The sequence below is a fragment of the Rhipicephalus microplus genome, unplaced genomic scaffold (assembly GCF_043290135.1).
Source record: "Rhipicephalus microplus isolate Deutch F79 unplaced genomic scaffold, USDA_Rmic scaffold_14, whole genome shotgun sequence".
In the NCBI taxonomy this organism is placed as follows: Eukaryota; Metazoa; Arthropoda; class Arachnida; order Ixodida; family Ixodidae; genus Rhipicephalus; species Rhipicephalus microplus.
Genome location: NW_027464587.1, coordinates 16,132,189 through 16,150,024, shown reverse-complemented (window position 1 = coordinate 16,150,024; position 17,836 = coordinate 16,132,189). Strand labels below are relative to the sequence as shown.

The 17,836-nt window shown below is 47.4% G+C and overlaps 2 protein-coding genes across 9 annotated transcripts in view; one reads left to right on the top strand and one right to left on the bottom strand.

Annotated features, from left to right (window-relative positions):
- The window catches only part of LOC119181451 (uncharacterized), a 607,968-nt gene that overhangs the window by 222,170 nt on the left and 367,962 nt on the right, over nt 1-17,836 (bottom strand). For all 4 annotated transcript variants that reach the window (XR_012888604.1, XR_012888603.1, XR_012888605.1 and 1 more), the window contains exon 28: nt 2,443-2,622. Coding sequence is in view for 1 of the 4 variants with exons in the window: in XM_037432704.2 (XP_037288601.2) it covers nt 2,443-2,622 (180 nt within the window). In the remaining 3 variants the exon portion in view is untranslated. The remainder of the gene's footprint in view (nt 1-2,442; nt 2,623-17,836) is intronic.
- Nucleotides 1-17,836, top strand: part of LOC119181455 (uncharacterized) — an 88,966-nt gene that overhangs the window by 37,447 nt on the left and 33,683 nt on the right. For 3 of the 5 annotated variants that reach the window (XR_012888609.1, XR_012888611.1, XR_012888610.1), the window contains one exon: nt 7,830-8,129. The exons of the other annotated variants lie outside the window; for them this stretch is intronic. The gene's annotated coding sequence lies outside the window, so the exon portion shown is untranslated. The remainder of the gene's footprint in view (nt 1-7,829; nt 8,130-17,836) is intronic. 5 annotated transcript variants of the gene reach the window in all.

The following is a 17,836-nucleotide window of genomic DNA, read 5'->3' as shown; positions in this document are numbered from 1 at the left end:
ACTGTTCAACAAAAGTTAAAAAGGCTAGGCTAATCCCACTCTTTTTACAGAGGACAGGCATTTTTCTTCTTCAATAATTACAGCCGAGCCTGCTTATAGTGAACCTAAGCCTGATGCCACATCCGTTAATTTGCTGTATCCCGAAGTTCGTAGCAAATCAAAATAAGCTTTTGAAAAAGTTGCGAGTAAAACACAAACTTTTTTGCCCAAGAAGTCTGTGATGCACGTGTTTCGAAACGAGCAGAAGCAATAAGGGCGGTCTTGAGTTCATTTAAAACGGCAGGGTGCTCGTTCACTGAGGCCCGTAGCATAAGCTGCACGAGGCACTGGCTTCAAAGTATCATCGTTCTCGCAATCCGATTCCTCCGAATCGCTCTCGCCATGTACTTCATTCACAAAGCCCTAATCCGTGCACGGTTTCACAGTGTCGGTATCATCATCGGCTGTAATTGCACCATAGCAACAAATGTCCCCCTCACTCTCCCTGGTCGGAGTTGGCGACACGTTGCCATAAATTGCTGCCGCTGTTAGGAAGCTTCAGGCTCGGCATCGAGCCCGATGTCGACAGAGTCGGCCTTGCGAAAACAGTTTCACGCGCATAGAAATATTCACCATCTCCACAGCTAAATACTGGGACCCCGGAAGCGGCAAGTTGGCTGCCAGGCTGTCAGGTGGTCAACAGCTATGAGCAAGCGCTCCGGAATGCGACACCTAACACGCGGATTACGCTCAAGCCAAGCGGTCACACTTTCGGCGTTTTGTTGAGCGGCAGGAAAAAGCGTGCAAGTCCTCTGATCTGCCATCCTAACCACACACGCACACCAAGATCGAGCAAGACGCGCACACGCGACACGCATTCCAGAACGCGTGGAACAGCTCTGGGCCCGTTTCTAGTCAGAAAACCAAACTAATTTGAGCCAGCCTGGCTGGCATCGCAGAGCGGTAGAGACGGGCGAAGGGGTTATGATCAAGAGAGGAGATCAGATTTGCGAAAGAAGAAGGGCAAGAAGTTGCGATAGAGAGGGGAGAATGCGGCGGGAGGGCGACCTTGAAAACCAAAACACATGGACAGGCACTGCGCCATTTTCCTTACTGGGCTGCATAAATTATGTGCCTTTTTCCTCTTCTAACCACTACCACCACCACCACACACGGGAAGGAGGCAGGTTGGGTAGCTTGCTAGAAAGGTCGACGCCACTCGCTCACTGGATTTCGTGCCGACCGGTTGTGCCCCCGCGATCTCCGATGACAGCGCAGCTCTGGCAGACCTGGGCTCGCCCTACGCCATCTCCTGATGCTGACAAGAGCTCTCGCGAAGTGGTGCCCCGTCCTCGGACTCCTGCGATCGTGTCCATCTTTCCTATCTCCTCTTTACTTCCATCATTTTCTGTTGTTCGGTGTCCCTGCGCCTCGCTCTCTCCTTCCTCTCTATCTCTTTACGTTCTAATCCTTTTCTTACAATCCTTCCTTTACCCCCACCTCTCATGAGCTACTGTTGAGCTGTCCTCCCCCTGAGAAACAGTTAGGGCATCACTTTTATTTTCATTTAAAATCACTCACTCACAATGACACTAGAAAGGTCCATGAAACGTGCAACTCACCCGTAGAAAAACTTGAAACAGTTTTTGAACTTGAATCTCGCGCTGGCGAGTTCGCGTGGTATATAGGTGTTCTGTGGCCTCACCAACATCGATATTTCACGATTCGTTCTGCGCAAATCAACAGCCGTTATCGCGCTTGCGCACATGTGTGGAGGACATGCTGAGCAGAGTGCGAAGTGAGCAAGAACAAGTCCTAAACGGGAAATTAATTGCAAATTATCAGAGTCGGTGGGGTAGCGTACGTGCGTGCACTAGGCGCAGACGATCAGATACAGTCAGTAGCCGACGATGCTGGCAAATGGTCTGGTCACTCCAGGCCGGCGACACTAAAGACAATACCAGCGATCAAAAGCAGGGTAGATGGCCGACCAGTCTTCGAAAGATCGGTGGCAGTGTGAAAACACGGGCCTCGTTTGGTGATGCGGGGTGCTCAGTGTAGCAGGGGGACAAAGGACAGCGATCGGGGAGAGCAGCAAATAGAGGAGCGTGGAGGCAGGGTCGGCGTTTAACAATAAGAATGTAGGGGCACCTCGCCGATGCCTGATCCGTGATCAAAAGTGGTTTCCCGGGAAGTCAGCAGAGCACCGACTCTGTTCGCTGTAACTGATTAGCGGAGCTCGGAGATGTTTGTTGAAGGTGCGATTCTGTGCCATTGAACCAATGCATGTTTTCACGGTCACGCGGGGCCGTTATATGTGGGCTCGACTGTATTACTGCAATAGGCTACAAGTGAAACAACAGCTTTCAGGAAAAGCATAGGCAATTAGACAACGCCTGTGTTGAGAGCAGATGAGACACCAAAAAACTGAACTCTGTGGAAGGTACGAGTGTGAGTATTCACCTGAAGGTTGTAGATGATCCTGGCATCGTAGACAATGGCTGCACCCCTTCGCCTCAACTGTTTCGAAAGCTGCATCGTCTTGGAGGCTGTAGATGCCTGATACGGGGTCAACTTCACATCGAAGATCCAGCTGCCCTTATTCTCATTGTAAGTTGTTTCCAGTGGTGTCCAGTTCGAGTTCTGCATAGTTATGCTGTTTTCAGCAGGCGACATGATAGAACACTGAAAGGCTCGTGCATCGTATGAACCGTGATACGGCAATACAGTATTAAAGCAAGTGATTCAATTAGTTGAAGTGCATGACCAAATGCAAAGAAGTTACATGAAGTCCTTACTAAAGCATTAATGTGTAAAATGCACAGAACAATTTTTTTCCTTTCAATGATGTTGGTATCAAATCATGTTGACATTGGAGCTTTCAGAGTCTGAACCACTGAACATATTAAATTTTAGAAACACTTGGGGTAGTCATGAATTTGAGAACATTAATAACACCATAACCATGAGTGTGCATCACAGCACATTTGTGATTAACCCATGACATTAGCATCAATCAGAATAATCTAACATGTCATATTAGTGGCTCCTTTTTGATTAATTATATATTATATATCTGCCCATGCCATAAATAAACTAAGTGGCTCCGGTATATTTAGGATAGAGCAATGCATCAATACAGCTGAACCTTTTCATAAGATACACACACTGGGGAGTTGTTCTTGTTCTTCATATTGCCGCATGTTGTTAGACACCCGCTGAAGTCTTGTGCCGCTTCCTTCCCTTATGAATTCAGCCACACCAACTGGCAAGCAAAATGCGGCAATCTAAACTTACCATGCAACACTGACTGCACGTGTCACCACACCACGAACTGGTAAAAAAAGGCTGGCAGTTTTTTAAAGGAGCAGCACGTGACGAGACGCTAAAAGAAGTTCATGAGGTTTTTCACTAGGGAGCTCAGGACAACCTCTATGGATTTAATTTATGGGCACAAGTTCGCCCAAAATAAATAGTTGCTTTATCTTTCGGCATTGCATCTGGTAAAAGAAGGCTGGCAGTTTTTTAAAGGAGCAGCACGTGATGAGAGGATAAAAGAAGCTCATGAGGTTTTTCACTAGCGAGCTCAGGACAACCTCTATGGATTTAATTTATGGGCACAAGTTCGCCCAAAATAAATAGTTGCTTTATCTTTCGGCATCGCATTTGTTCATTATAAACTGGTGGAGGTGCGGGATATGATTCCAAGCCTATGTCAGGTTAGGGAAGATAGCCCCGAACCCCAAAGGTTGGAGCCAGCTCAGTTGACTCCCATACACCACTGCACAAGTCGCCGCCTACGAGGTGAGCAGCCCGAGTTTGGTGCCCTCTTCAAATCTTCGAGACCAGTGGAGACCCTAGGTTCCGGAGCCCCTGCAATGGCCGCTCAAGCAACTTTATTTCCATCTCACATTGTCATGGACTCGCCCCGAATACCAGAGGTCTTCCACGGCAATATTTTTGAGGATTCCGAGGACTGGCTTGACAGTTTTTGAACACGTCCCCAGACTGAATGGTTGAGACGAAGCCAGGAAACTTCATTAAGTCTATGTGGCACTGCAAGATTCTGCATGTACATGGTTCCAGAAGCACGAAGCGTCCTTGTTGTCGAGGGACAACTTTCGAAGGGAGTTCTTTGCTATATACCCAAACACGGACCGCAAAGAAAATGCAGAGGCCGCTATTGAGATGTGAAACCAACGGAAAAACGAGAGCCGTTGCCATGTAGATTGAAGACATGTCCCGACCGTTTTGCCTGGCAGATTCGAACATGGCTGAGGAAAAGAATTTGCGGCACCTGATGCGTGGAATGAAGGAGGAGCTTTTTGCAGGCCTGATGCGTAATCCACCCCGCTCTATTGCTGAGTTCAGAACAGAGGGGACAATGATAGAAAAGACCCTGCAGGAGCACGCACGCCAGCAGAACAGGAACGTAAGCATTTCATCTGTTAGCGCGGTGTCGACAAGCCTCACGAGCAACATTGACCTCCTGCTTGAAATGGTGATGGCTCTCGTAAGGGAAGAGCTACAGAAAATACAAATGACCCAACGTCATCCCGCAATGCCGACGTTGTGCGTGAAAGAGTGCGGCAAGTGATTCTTCAATCACAACCTCAGATACTACAGTGCGCACAGCCGGAGCCTCCGTCTCACTTGTCGTATGCGCAAATTGTATGACAAGACCTCGGATGCGTGAACTGGATGGCTACGACTGCTGTGATGCCTCCGACATTTTCTCCGAGTACGCCACTACCCATGCTGGAAGCAAGACCATGTAAGAGCGATGTATGGTACACTGTAGACCGGTGGCCCCTCTGCTACCGCTGCAGAGAAGCAGGTCACCTTCACAGGGCGTGCCACTATCGTCGAGCGGCACTGCGTAGTTTTTCTGTCAATGCACCGTGCCTGCGGAACGGTGAACTGCCCTTCAAAATAGAAGAGTTTTTGTCTTCATGCTATTCACCTCAAGACATGCAACAACGGGAGTCACGTTCTACAGCACCGGTGCCCCATCGGTGACCGAGTCCTCGTCCGTCATCAAATCTTCGAAGACCACATTTATCTAGCCCGCGGCGAGAAAACTAGAGCCAGCGACCTCTGAAGGTGAGGCCACTGATATACTGAAAACTGAAGACCCTCCATTGTAAGCCCGGCAGTTACGGGACGACGGACAAGTGCAGTAGTAGCGACGTTAACTCCAGGATATCACTCATGATCGACGATGTCGAGGCCACTGCGCTAATAAACACTGGTGCAGACCAGTGTTTATTAGTTGTCAGTAATGCTCTCACAAAGAAGCTGAAGAAGGTGATGACTGAATTGGCCGGACCTGAGATACGTACTGCTGGAGGGCACTTAGCCCTGTGGGATTATGCACCGCAAGGATAGGAATAAGAGGATCCATGTATGTCGGCAGCTTTATTGCACTTCCCCAATGCTCCCGTGAGCTGATTATAGGCATGGACTCCTTGCAAACAAACAATGCAGTCATTGACTTGCAAGAATCCCAGGTTTTGTTTTCTTTGGAGAATGCCCTCGCCATCTGTTATATGGAGAAACCAATCGTTCTACCTCTCTGCATTGTGGATGGAGATGTGGCCGTGCTGCCACGTTCCAGTGTGATGGTTCTTGTGAGGCATGAAGTTCTCCGTGACTGTGACAGATTAGCGGACGGAAACATCGGACTGGTACTAGAAAAAGGACTATGCGTGGCAAGAGGCTTGGTGAGCCTTCATGATGAATATGCGTATGTCCTATTAACTAACATTGGAAATGAGCTGCAGCATGTCACGAAAGGAACATCTGTAGCATGCTGCATGATTATGTGCAAGTCTCAGATGTTTGCACTCTTGATAAAGCTTCGAAGACAGTAGATAATGTACTCCAATCAGCAGAGATTGACAGATAGCACTCGTCATCTCAGAAACAACAGACTGCTGACTTCACCAGAGAGTTCGCCGAGTGCTTCTCCACTTCGTCGAAAGTCGGACGTACCCCCGTCGCAAAGCACCGCATCATGGTCGAAGAGCACGTGAGACCTGTGCATCACCGCCAAAATAAAGAGAAGGCATCAAGAACTAAGTGCAGGAAATGCTCAACGATGACGTGATTCAGCCATCCAACAGTCCGTGGGCGGTAGTGCTGGTCAAAAAAAAAGGACAACTCTCAGCGATTTTGCGTTGACTACAGAAAGCTGAACCAAGTCACACAGCGTGATGTTTACCCACTTCCGCGGATTGATGATGCCTTGGTTAAGTTTACAATGCTCGCTTCTTTTCATCATTGGACTTAAAGAATGGATATTGGCAGACCGAGGTGACTGAACGAGATCGTGAGAAGACGGCGTTTGTGACCCCAGACGGACTATACAAGTTCAAAGTGCTCCCTTTCGGTTTGTGCTATGCTCTCGTTGCCGTCTAGAGGATGATGGACACTGTACGTGCTCTCCGGGCTCAAGTGGCAATCGTGTCTCGTCTACATCGACTATGTAGTGGTTTTTTCTTCTACTTTCGAGTAGCACATCCACCGACTGAGAAAGGTACTGGATGCCATTCGCATGGCAGCACTGATCATCAAACCGGAAAAGTGTCACTTCGGATTTTGTCAGCTTTGGTTCCTCGGGCACATCGTTAGTGTGGAAGGCGTTCACCCAGACCCGGAAAAGATTGCAGCAGTTGAAAATTTTCCCAAACCAAAAGACAAAAAGGCCATCAAACAGTTCCTGGGACACTGTGCCTACTACAGACACTTCGTCGAAAGCTTTGCTAAGGTCGCTGAGCCTTTCACACGGCTAACATAAGAAAGTGCACCATTCGCTTGGTGGGGAGAACAAGAAGCAGTTTTCTCAGAGTTGCAACGCTGTTTGCAGTCTCCTCCAATACTTAACCATTTTGATGAAGATGCCGACACAGACATACATACCGACGCGAGTAACGTTGGTCTCAGTGCCATTGTTATTCAGTGGCAGAATGGAGAAGAAAACGTTCACACTTACGCGAGCCACACTCTATCAAATGCTGAGTCCAATTACTTAGCGACAGAAAAAGAGTGTCTTGCAGTTATATGGGCCATCAGCAAGTTTTGCCCATACTACTTCTACGGGAGATCGTTTCAAGGGATCATCATTCATTGTGTTGGCTGGCAAATATCAAGGACCCTTTATTGTGTAACCATTGCTATGCGCTGACGCACATTCTGTGAATAAAGAGTCCTCTCCCAGTTCTCGGCCTAGCATGACGCTCAATCTTTACAGCGCTGCGGCGCTAACGCGTCCATGGTCTTCGTCAGATAGTGCATCTGGCGGTGATACAACAGTTCTCCCTTTTCCACGAACCCCTACTTCTATTCAGGAATCCAGTGACTAAAATTAGCACTGGAGGTAGCCCTGGTGCAAATGACAAATTATAACGACCACAGCCATAAAACCCCGAGAAAGAAATATAATTGGACAACACTTGAAGGGGCCACCCTTGCTCGGTTGCATACCGAAATTCAAGATGACGACAGAAGAACCTTTAGGAAAAATGCACCTCTGTGCTTCAAATTGAATGTTTTAATGAATATGCATGCACATGCACTTATTGTTTTTATTTTATTAAACCAGGGTGTATCCTTGTGTGAAATTTTATGCTTTATGACAAGGGGGCAAAGATGTTCTGTAGATGTTCAGACAATCTGTCGCAATGATATAACTGTTTTAGCGTGCACATAAAACAGGGCAAGGAAGAGACAGACAAGTGCTAACTTAGAACTAAATTGTTTTTTAAGGGAAGAAAACATATAAGGACCCAGAAACCCGGCTCGGTAGCTGTGCGAACGGGCAGCCTAATCCATTTGCCTTCATTATGCAGGTACTCACCATGCCTTCAAAGTTGTTCCTGCTGTTTCTCATGCCTGGCTTCATCGGACCGTCAACAATTCCCGCCCCCTTCCACAGCAGCACTTCAAACTTGAATCCCGCTACTATCGCACCGGATCCAGCAATAGCGCCGCCACTGCAAACCTTGAGCCTCGACCACACGTGGACTACCCCATCAAGACAGACATCATCTGCAGCCACGACTACAAAACAACCGCCCCTGTCCGCGCCGCATTGTGGGCTCGGTAGCTGTGCGAACGCGCAGCCTAATCCGTTTGCCTTCATCATGCAGGTCAGTAACAGAAGTGCTTTTCTTGCTAAGAAATCGAGTAATTATTTTTTAGTTCAGCTGCCGAGCCCACGGTGCTGTGTTGTGATTATTGTTGAGTGTGCGCAGGTCATACTCTCTTTTTTGCTTTTGGCGGGGGATGTCGAAAGTAACCCTGGGCCTCCCACTAGTGAAAACTTGGTTACTGAATTGCAGAAGCTATCCGCTGGACAGAATAAGCTTATTTCCGACATGCAGGAAATTAAAAACCAACTAAAAACGACAGACGTAACGATAACAGATTTGTGCAAACGCATCACTGACCTTGAAAAACATTGAGCTGCCCTTTGATTCATGCACACAGAGCTAGTTGACCTAAAGACACTCACAAACGAAATGACTCACAAGATCTGTAATCTCGAATCCCGTGTAGATTACAGTGAGAACCGTTCGAGACGTAACAATCTTATATTTTATGGCACTCCGGATACTACTAAAACTGAAACGTATTCCGACTCGGAAGAAATAATCGTTCGTCACTGCTGTGACACACTCCAACTAACAATTCCTCCCTCAGAAACTGAGCGTGCGCACCGCCTCGGACACTTCTCAGAAAACCGCATTCGACCCATAATTGTAAAGTTTCAATCATCCAAAACAAAAGAACTTATCCTTTCCAACGGCCGCAAGTTCAAGAATACAGGCTTCAGCGTGGGCGAGGACTTCTCCCCTGCCGTACATCATGCACGCAAACATCTAATTGCTTTTGCAAGAACTAAGTCAACAGCTGTCACTGTGCGCTTCAAAACCCTCTTTCTCGGAACTAAACGCTACGTATTTGACGAGACATCGCAATCTGTGAAAAAATTGAAATAGCAATCATCCCGTCCTCGACCAAGGCCAACCCCCTCCAAATTTTCCCCAAATCAGCTTTTTCGTTTTCCGTGATATTCACTAATATTAGAAGTATCATTTCAAAGCGCGAACATGTTTCGAATGTGGCTTTGTCATCCAACAGCGACTTTCTTATATTAACCGAAACATGGTTAAATGACAGCGTCTCTGATCAAGAGGTCTTGGCCGATTTGCCTAATTTTCAGCTATTTCGAAAGGATCGAAAAGATAAGAAGGGAGGAGGAGTTCTTATTGCCATAAACTAAAAAAATGACCTGCTCGTTAATTAATCTGTCATATGACCTTGAAATGATTTGGATTATTTGTTCTGCTAAGCTCCAGTCAGTATTACTTGGTGTCTGCTACAGGCCCCCGAATAGCTGTCCTGATTTTTCTAATAACCTTAACGACGTCTTAAACGAAATTACAAAAAAGTATCCCAACGCCCCCATCCCAACGCCCCCGTAGTTTTGTTCGGTGATTTTAATTTTCCGGGTATTAACTGGCTTAACCAAACCATGCCGTCACAGGCACATGGCGAAGCCGGGGCTTTCCTGGACGTTTCTTTAAATTTTAACCTTTCACAAATGGTAACTGTATCAACACGCATAACACTAGAGTGTGAAAATATTTTGAACCTAATACTAACCAGTCACCCAGATGACATGGTCTCGATTACTTATCTCCCCGAAATAAGTGACCATAAGGTCATCCATACCGAATTTGCATTTAAACCGTTAATTCATCAAAACACCCAGAAAACCATTCGGTTGTACAAGGGCAATTATGAAGCAATAAATTTGGCGCTTAACGCATTCTTATCCAGTCTAGAAGCTACTTTCTTTTCCCGGTCCGTCGAAGAAAACTGGACACTGTTTAAGGACAAGGTCAATGAATTGACTGACAGGTTTATTCCGAAATCTCGCTTTCGCGCAAACTGCCAAAAGCCATTGTTCTCTAAAACTCTGAAAAGATTAGAAAACAAGAAAAAACACCTGTTTAGATTAGCAAAAAGACTAGAAGACTCACAAAAGTGGCAGAAATACTACGCAGCTGAAAAAGCTTATATACGCGCAGTTCAAGACGCAAAGAATTATTTTTTCAACGTTGGCTTACTAAGCATGCTGACTAACAACCAAAAAAAATTTTGGCAGGTTTTGAACCCCCTGCATACTGCCCCAATTACTCTTACCAGTGAATCGGGTCATGTATTCACCGATGATCAATGGGCTAAAATCTTCAACACCGCTTTCTCATCCGTGTTTACCAAAGAAAGTAACGTGTCATTTACAGTACCACCCACTATTATATAATGTGCTATGCCACCGGTATTGTTCACTGCTAATGAAATCATGTGCTTAATCGACAAATTAAAACTTTCCTCCTTTTCTGGTATTGACAAAATCAACTCCAAATTCCTTAAGAACACAAAATATAATTGTGCATCTTTTCTATGCTTGCTCTTCTCACAGTCACTTTTAACAGAACGCTTACCAGATGACTGGAAGAACGGGAAGGTCGTTCCAATTTTCAAATTGGGTAACAAAAACTCACCATTAAACTATCATCCTATACCCTTAACCAGCGTACCCTGTAAAATCATGGAACACGTCATCTACACGCATATCATAGACTTTCTTGATTCAAACAGCTTTTTTCATCCAGCACAACATGGGTTCCGCAGAGGTTTCTCTTGTGAAACGCAACTGGCCTTATTTGTCCATAATTGACTGTAACTTACAAACCGATGCCGTATTCTTAGATTTTTCCAAAGCGTTCGACAAAGTACCCCGTTCTCGACTATTACTAAAACTTTCCCAGTTATATCTTCACCCTGTAGGGAACTATGCGAACGACGACGAAGCAGCATGAAACGGCAAGCCACAGCGTTGGTGCACGCGCGCGACCCGAGCTTGCGTTTGTTTTTGTATTTTCGGCCTGTTGGCGTTCCTCGCTCTTCTGGTGTTCCTCGGCCTTCCAGTAGGTCTGTATGTAAATAAACTGCGTGACATCTGGTGGAGGTGTGTGGACTCCCGTACAAACCTGGAACTTCGCTCCCGTACGCTTCTCCCTCTACGTGACACGAACATGGCCACCGAGACGCCTCTCCAGGTGGGACCTTCGACCGTCCATGTTACTTGCGGTGCCGTGTATCTTCAACGAGACCCTCCTATCTTCACGGGCTCCACTGAGTCGGACGTCGAAGATTGGTTGGCAAGGTACGACAAAGTCGGCGCAAGTAACAAATGGGACGACCTAAGTAAGCTGGGCTACGTCACATTCTACCTTGCGGACACCGCGCAACTGTGGTTTAATAACCACGCAGCTGACATTACTACGTGGTCTGCATTCAAGACGGCTATTACAGACGTCTTTGGACGACCTGCGGCACGCAAGCTTCAAGTCGAGCACCGTTTACGTCACCGTGCGCAGCAACCAGGCGAGACCTACACGGGCTACATTGAAGATGTGTTGCATCTATGCAACTGCATCAACTCTACCATGCCCGAGGAAGAAAAAATCAGGCACATATTGAAAGGCATTGACGACGGCGCCTTTCAGATGTTGCTCGCGAGAAATCCCCCCACAATTGCTATCCTCGTTTCCCTCTGTCAAAGCTTCGATGAATTGTGTAGGCAGCGCGCAATTGCTCGTCAAGCCCTCACGATGCCAGACACGCTCGCAAGCTTGCACCTAGCTGCCCATCCTACCGATCAGCAGCTGGTGCTTTTGACAATCAAGGACTTCGTCCGCGAAGAGGTAGCGCCAGCTGTTACTGCTGCCACTGACACATGAACCCACGCAAGCTTTGGCACCGGACCTCCAACACGTCATTCGGACCCAAGTCGCTGAAGCCCTTCCGCCGGTGCATCACCAACCACCAGTCACTACGCCTCTCACGTACGCCGCCGTCGCTGCTCGTCCTACGCAACAGCGTATGCCATATGCTCAACCTGCCACGCCACCCTATGTCCTGCCTACAACCCCAATTGCTGCGCCGTATCCCTACGCGAGATCTTCAGCTCCATTTTACCGTCGCTCAGACGCTTGGAGGACGCCGGATAATAGGCCCATCTGTTTCGCCTGTGGTATCGCTGGACACGTCGCCCGCCACTGTCGCCGAGATCCCCCTCCAGTCGACACAGTGGGCAGGCCAATGGCGTCGTCGTCTAGGACGCCATCAAGGTACACCACTGACGGTAGGGTTCAGTAGGGTTGAGAGCTGGGCTAGTTGGTGAGACATCATTTAACCATATGGTGTAGTAGCGCAAATTCACGGGGACGAAGAGGACAAGAAAACATGACACTCGCTACACTCGCAACTATTTTTTATTTCAGAAGCAGCACTTCATATATAACCCATAACCCTAGCGACACAGAAAAGAACTACGAACACTGAATCATTGCCAACAGAAGCTTTTACGCAGACTCAAGCGATAGTACACGGCAGTTACGCTTAGACACTTTAAGATGACATAACTAAAACAGCCCTGGGTAACATCAAATAAAAAAAAACAAAAAATCACGTAAGGAATTAAGTGAACTTTGGTATAAAAAACAGTTTGCGTTTTCTTACGTCAGATAAGGAAGGTTGTTTGGTTGTCATACCGGAAGGTCTCTTTCAAGATAAGGCGTTGGCAGCCGTAGAAAAAAATTTTGTCCGTGTAGACGTAAAGGCAAACAAGGTTAAGCAAATGGCTCTCACTTTACTAGAGAACAGTAAATTGGAACAGCTTGCATCAGCAGTAAAAAGCGCAGGTAGCTTACATCTTAAGTTGTTTTTTGCGGCAAAGACTCATAAAATTGATATTCCATTCAGAGCCATTGTATCCGAAAGGGACTCGTGGCAACTATGCTTGTCTTCGTATCTTCAGTGTCACCTTAAGACATTGAAGGTATCGGATCCTTTCAGTCTGCCAAACTCTGAGGCGTTAGTTTCGTATTTAAGCACACATAACCCAGGAAAATGCTATTTCTTCAGCGTAGACATACAAGATATGTATTACAACATCCCGCATGGTCCGCTATTGTCAAGTGTAAAGCAATGTATAACGATGAGTTAGAGTTTGTGAATAAGTGTGGTGTATCGGTGGATGCCTTTCTTGAATTGTTAACCTTTTACCTTAGGTCGACATTTGTTATGTGGAACAAGGCTATGTACCGACAAAAATCCGGTATCACAATAGGCTCGAAAGTAGCCCCGGTTTTAAGCACAATTTATTTAGCAAAAATGGACGAGGCAATAGATTTAAACTTTAAAGGGATTGCACTCAAAGTGTTTCGGTTTGTAGATGACTTTTTGGTTTTTACTGAATCGGATGGTCGGGATAAAATGGTCGCAGAAGTTTTGAAAGTCTTCAAGAAAAATAGTAGAGGGCTTGAATTTACTCATGAATTACCAGTCAATCACAAACTGCAGTTTTTGGATATTGAGTTAGATGCCACAGCAGAACATCTATGCTGGTCATACAATCCGCGAACGGAAAAACCCTTACTTAGCTACCGATCGGCACATTCTAAAGTTGTAAAGAGTGGCATAGCCTTTTCATGTTTGAGAGCAGCCTTAACAAAGTCATGTCCAGAAAAGATTAGCGAAAGCTTCAACCAACAAATTATCAGGCTAAAAAATGCTGGGTACAAAAAACACGTGTTGTGTAGATCGGCTAACAAGCTGATTAGTCACGTACGCAACAACTTTCATAAAAAAATGACAAGTAATGAAAACAGGAAGAAGATAGTGTCAGTTCCATATGCGCACAAGATTGCCCATAACTTAAAAAACGTAGGTAATCGCTATGGCCTAGAATTAGTTTTTTCGGCACCCAACAAGCTTAGTAAAATATGTTCCAAACTAGACCGTAAAGTTTCCATAGCAGTAAACACTAATGCTGGTAGTTGTACGGTAAATCACACAACAAAGTTTGTTAAGTGTAGCCTATCAGTCGTGTATTGCTTGCCGCTAACGTGTGGAAAGGTATACATCGGCCAGACGGGTCGTTGTTTGAACACCCGACTTTTAGAACACAAGCGATCATTAGGAACTGGCATTCATTCTCACATAAAAAGACACTGTTCCCAGTGTGGCTGCTCACCACTGTACAGTGACACAACCGTAGTCTTCCGTCATGGAAACCAACTAACCAGAGAAATTGTCGAAGCCTTTCACATTAAAAAAAGAAAAGAAGAATGCATTAGTCAGTCATCGGTTTCGTTAAGTAACCGAGAAGCCAGCTACCTCGAAGGACTTAATTGAGATTCGTGTTTGCATGTGTCATACTCTCCTTTTTGTCGTTTCAAAATTTTGTTTCAAACACGTGTGAATTCCCGCAAAATTTTTTGGTTTTTTTGATTTGATGTTACCCAGGGCTGTTTTAGTTATGTCATCTTAAAGTGTCTAAGCGTAACTGCCGTGTACTATCGCTTGAGTCGGCGCAAAAGCTTCTGTTGGCAATGATTCAGTGTTCGTAGTTCTTTTCTGTGTCGCTAGGGTTATGGGTTATATATGAAGTGCTGCTTCTGAAATAAAAATTAGTTGCGAGTGTAGCGAGTGTCGTGTTTTCTTGTCCTCTTCGTCCCCGTGAATTTGCGCTACTACACCATATGGTTAAATGACCACTGACGGTCCTCGACCCTACGCAAACCATCGGTCACCATCGCCCCGACGACGCTCCCTGTCACCTATGCGTCGCTGACCTGCTACGGAAGAGGGAAACTGATCGCTGCAGCTCCGGAGGCAACAGCTGCATACAATTCGAACTGCTTAAGGCCTCCATCTTTCTCGCCGCAAAACGTTATTGACGTCAATGTTGAGGGGACCGCCGCACAAGCGCTTATCGACACAGGGGCCGCCGTTTCCATAATCTGTGAGACCTTATGCCGCAAGTTGAAAAAGGTGACAACGCCTCTTTCAGGCCTGATGCTCTACACGGCCAACTCGCAGTGCATAGAACCTACAGCTGTGTGCACTGCACGTGTCATTGTCTAAGATGAACTTTATGCCATTGAATTTTTTGTGCTGGCATCCTGCTCCCACGAAGTCATTCTTGGATGGGACTTTCTTTCGCGTCATCGGGCCATCATAGATTGCTCACGTGCAGAAGTTGCCCTTACACCGCTGCCAACCTCTTGTTTGGTGGATTCTCTTCCTGAACCTTACAAACTTGTCGTTGTTGCAGACACGGAAATAGCACCGAGAGCATCCACCCTTGTAGCCCTGACTTGTACGGCCGCTCCTGCCGGAACTGTTTTGTTCACTCCGTCTGACGTATTTACCCGCCGCCGTGGCCTACACCTGCCCTTTGCCGTACTCACCGTGGAACCCGGTGCTACCGCCATGCTCGTCGCGAACTCGCTATCGTCCCCAGTTACCTTACTTCGCGGAGAATGTTTGGGTAACATACAAGACGTTGACCTCTTGCGCCCTCTAGAGTTCGCCGAACACGCACCTCACCTCTAGCTCAATGCTATGACGCCACCTGTGGCCACACTGCCCGCGCCAGACTCATTCCAGCCCTATGTTGCCGCTGAGCTATCGCGGACACAATGAAGGGAACTCTTGTCCCTTCTTCGAGAGTTCTGTTCTGCCTTCGATTGCGCTCAACCATCTTTGGGTCGCACAGCGAACATCACGCACCACATTGACACCGGTACTCATGCTCCCTTACGCCAACGACCATATCGAGTTTCAGCGGAAGAGCGCCGTATTATCAACGAACAAGTCGACGATATGCTCAAGCGTGGTGTCATCCAGCCATCGCAGAGCCCTTGGTCGTCCCCTGTTGTACTTGTGCGCAAAAAGGATGGGTCTATCCGATTCTGTGTCGACTACCGCCGGCTCAATAAGATAACTTGGAAGGATGTGTACCCGTTGGCACGCATCGACGATGCTCACGATTGCTTGCAAGGGGCAGAATATTTCTCCTCTTTAGATTTACGCTCAGGATATTGGCAAGTTCCAATGGCTGATCCTGACCGATCGAAGACTGCATTTGTAACACCTGATGGGCTGTATGAGTTTAACGTCATGCCGTTTGGACTCTGCAACGCCCCAGTTACCTTCGAACGGATGATGGACACCATCCTTCGCGGCTACAAGTGGAACACGTGCCTTTGCTACCTAGACGACATCGTCGTTTTTTCTCGCGACTTTTCGACCCACCTTGTTCGTCTTCGTGCTATTGTCACGTGTCTCACCTGTGCTGGCCTTCAACTTAACATCAAGAAGTGCCATTTTGCCGCACGTCAGCTCACTATACTGGGTCACGTCGTCTGCAAAAAGGGTGTTCTCCCGGATCCGGCAAAACTCCGCGCCGTGGCCGACTATCTGAAGCCCAATTCCATCAAGACGCTTCGAAGTTTTATTGGCCTTTGCTCATACTTTCGTCGATTTGTCCGCAACTTCTCTTCCATCATCGCGCCTCTTACCAACCTGTTGACAACTTCCAAAGGCATTTCTGCTTGGTCAAAAGAGTGCGACGAATCCTTCACCGCGCTTCGGCGGTTATTACTATCACCTCCAATACTACGTCATTTTGACCCTGATGCGCCTACGGAGGTCCACACCGACGCCAGTGGGGTCGGTCTTGGTGCTGTATTGGCTCAACGAAAACCAGAGTACCAAGAATACGTGGTCGCTTACGCGAGTCGAACCCTCAAGAAAGCCGAGTGTAATTATTCCGTCACGGAGAAAGAGTGCCTCGCAATTGTCTGGGCTTTGACGAAGTTCCGCCCATACCTTTATGGCCGCCCTTTCGAAGTCGTCACGGACCACCACGCTCTATGCTGGCTATCATCGCTCAAAGACCCGTCGGGGCGCCTTGGTCGTTGGGCGCTTTGCCTACAAGAATACGACATTCGTGTTGTATACCGATCCGGCCGCAAGCACTCCGATGCTGATGCGCTATCCCACTCGCCGCTACCGGCTGACCCAACCCCCTCGTCACCTTCTTCAGCTGTCATAACACCAATCGACTTCACAGACATGGCATCGGAACAACGCAAAGATGTGTGGATTTCCGAACTCCTCGCCTTTCTGACTGATCCGTTAGCTAATTTGGTCTCAAGAACTATCCCCCATCAAGCCACACATTTCGCTATTCGAGACGACCTACTCTATCGGCGGAATTACACATCTGAAGGTCGGAGGTGGCTGTTAGTGATACCCAACCACATGTGCTCGGAAATCTGTACTGCTTTCCACAACGACCCGCAAAGCGCTCACGCTGGCGCTCTCAAAACGTACAACCGTCTACGTCAGCGGTACTACTGGCGCGGCATGTACACATTTGTCCGCAAGTACGTACGTGCTTGTACTGCATGCCAGCGACGTAAAGTCCCACCTCAACGCCCTGCCGGTACACTTCAGCCTCTGCCTTGTCCAGCGCGTCCGTTTGACCGCATCGGTATCGACTTATACGGACCACTTCCCACGTCATCTTCTGGAAATAGGTGGATAATTGTCGGCGTGGACCACCTCACGCGTTACGCGGACACGGCAGCACTACCCGCAGCAACCGCGAGGGAAGTTGCGTTTTTCATCCTGCGCAACTTTGTTCTTCGCCATGGTGCTCCCCGCGAACTTTTGAGCGACAAGGGGCGTGTTTTCTTGTCTGACGCCATTCAAGCGTTGCTCGCTCAGTGCAACATGGTTCATCCCATGACGGCAGCATATCACCCGCAGACGAATGGCCTCACAGAACGATTTAATCGCACTCTCGGTGATATGTTGACGATGTACACAGCTTCAGACCAGACCAATTGGGACACTGTCCTTCCATTCGTCACGTATGCGTATAACACCGCTACGCACGCGACAACAGGGTTCTGCCCTTTCTTTC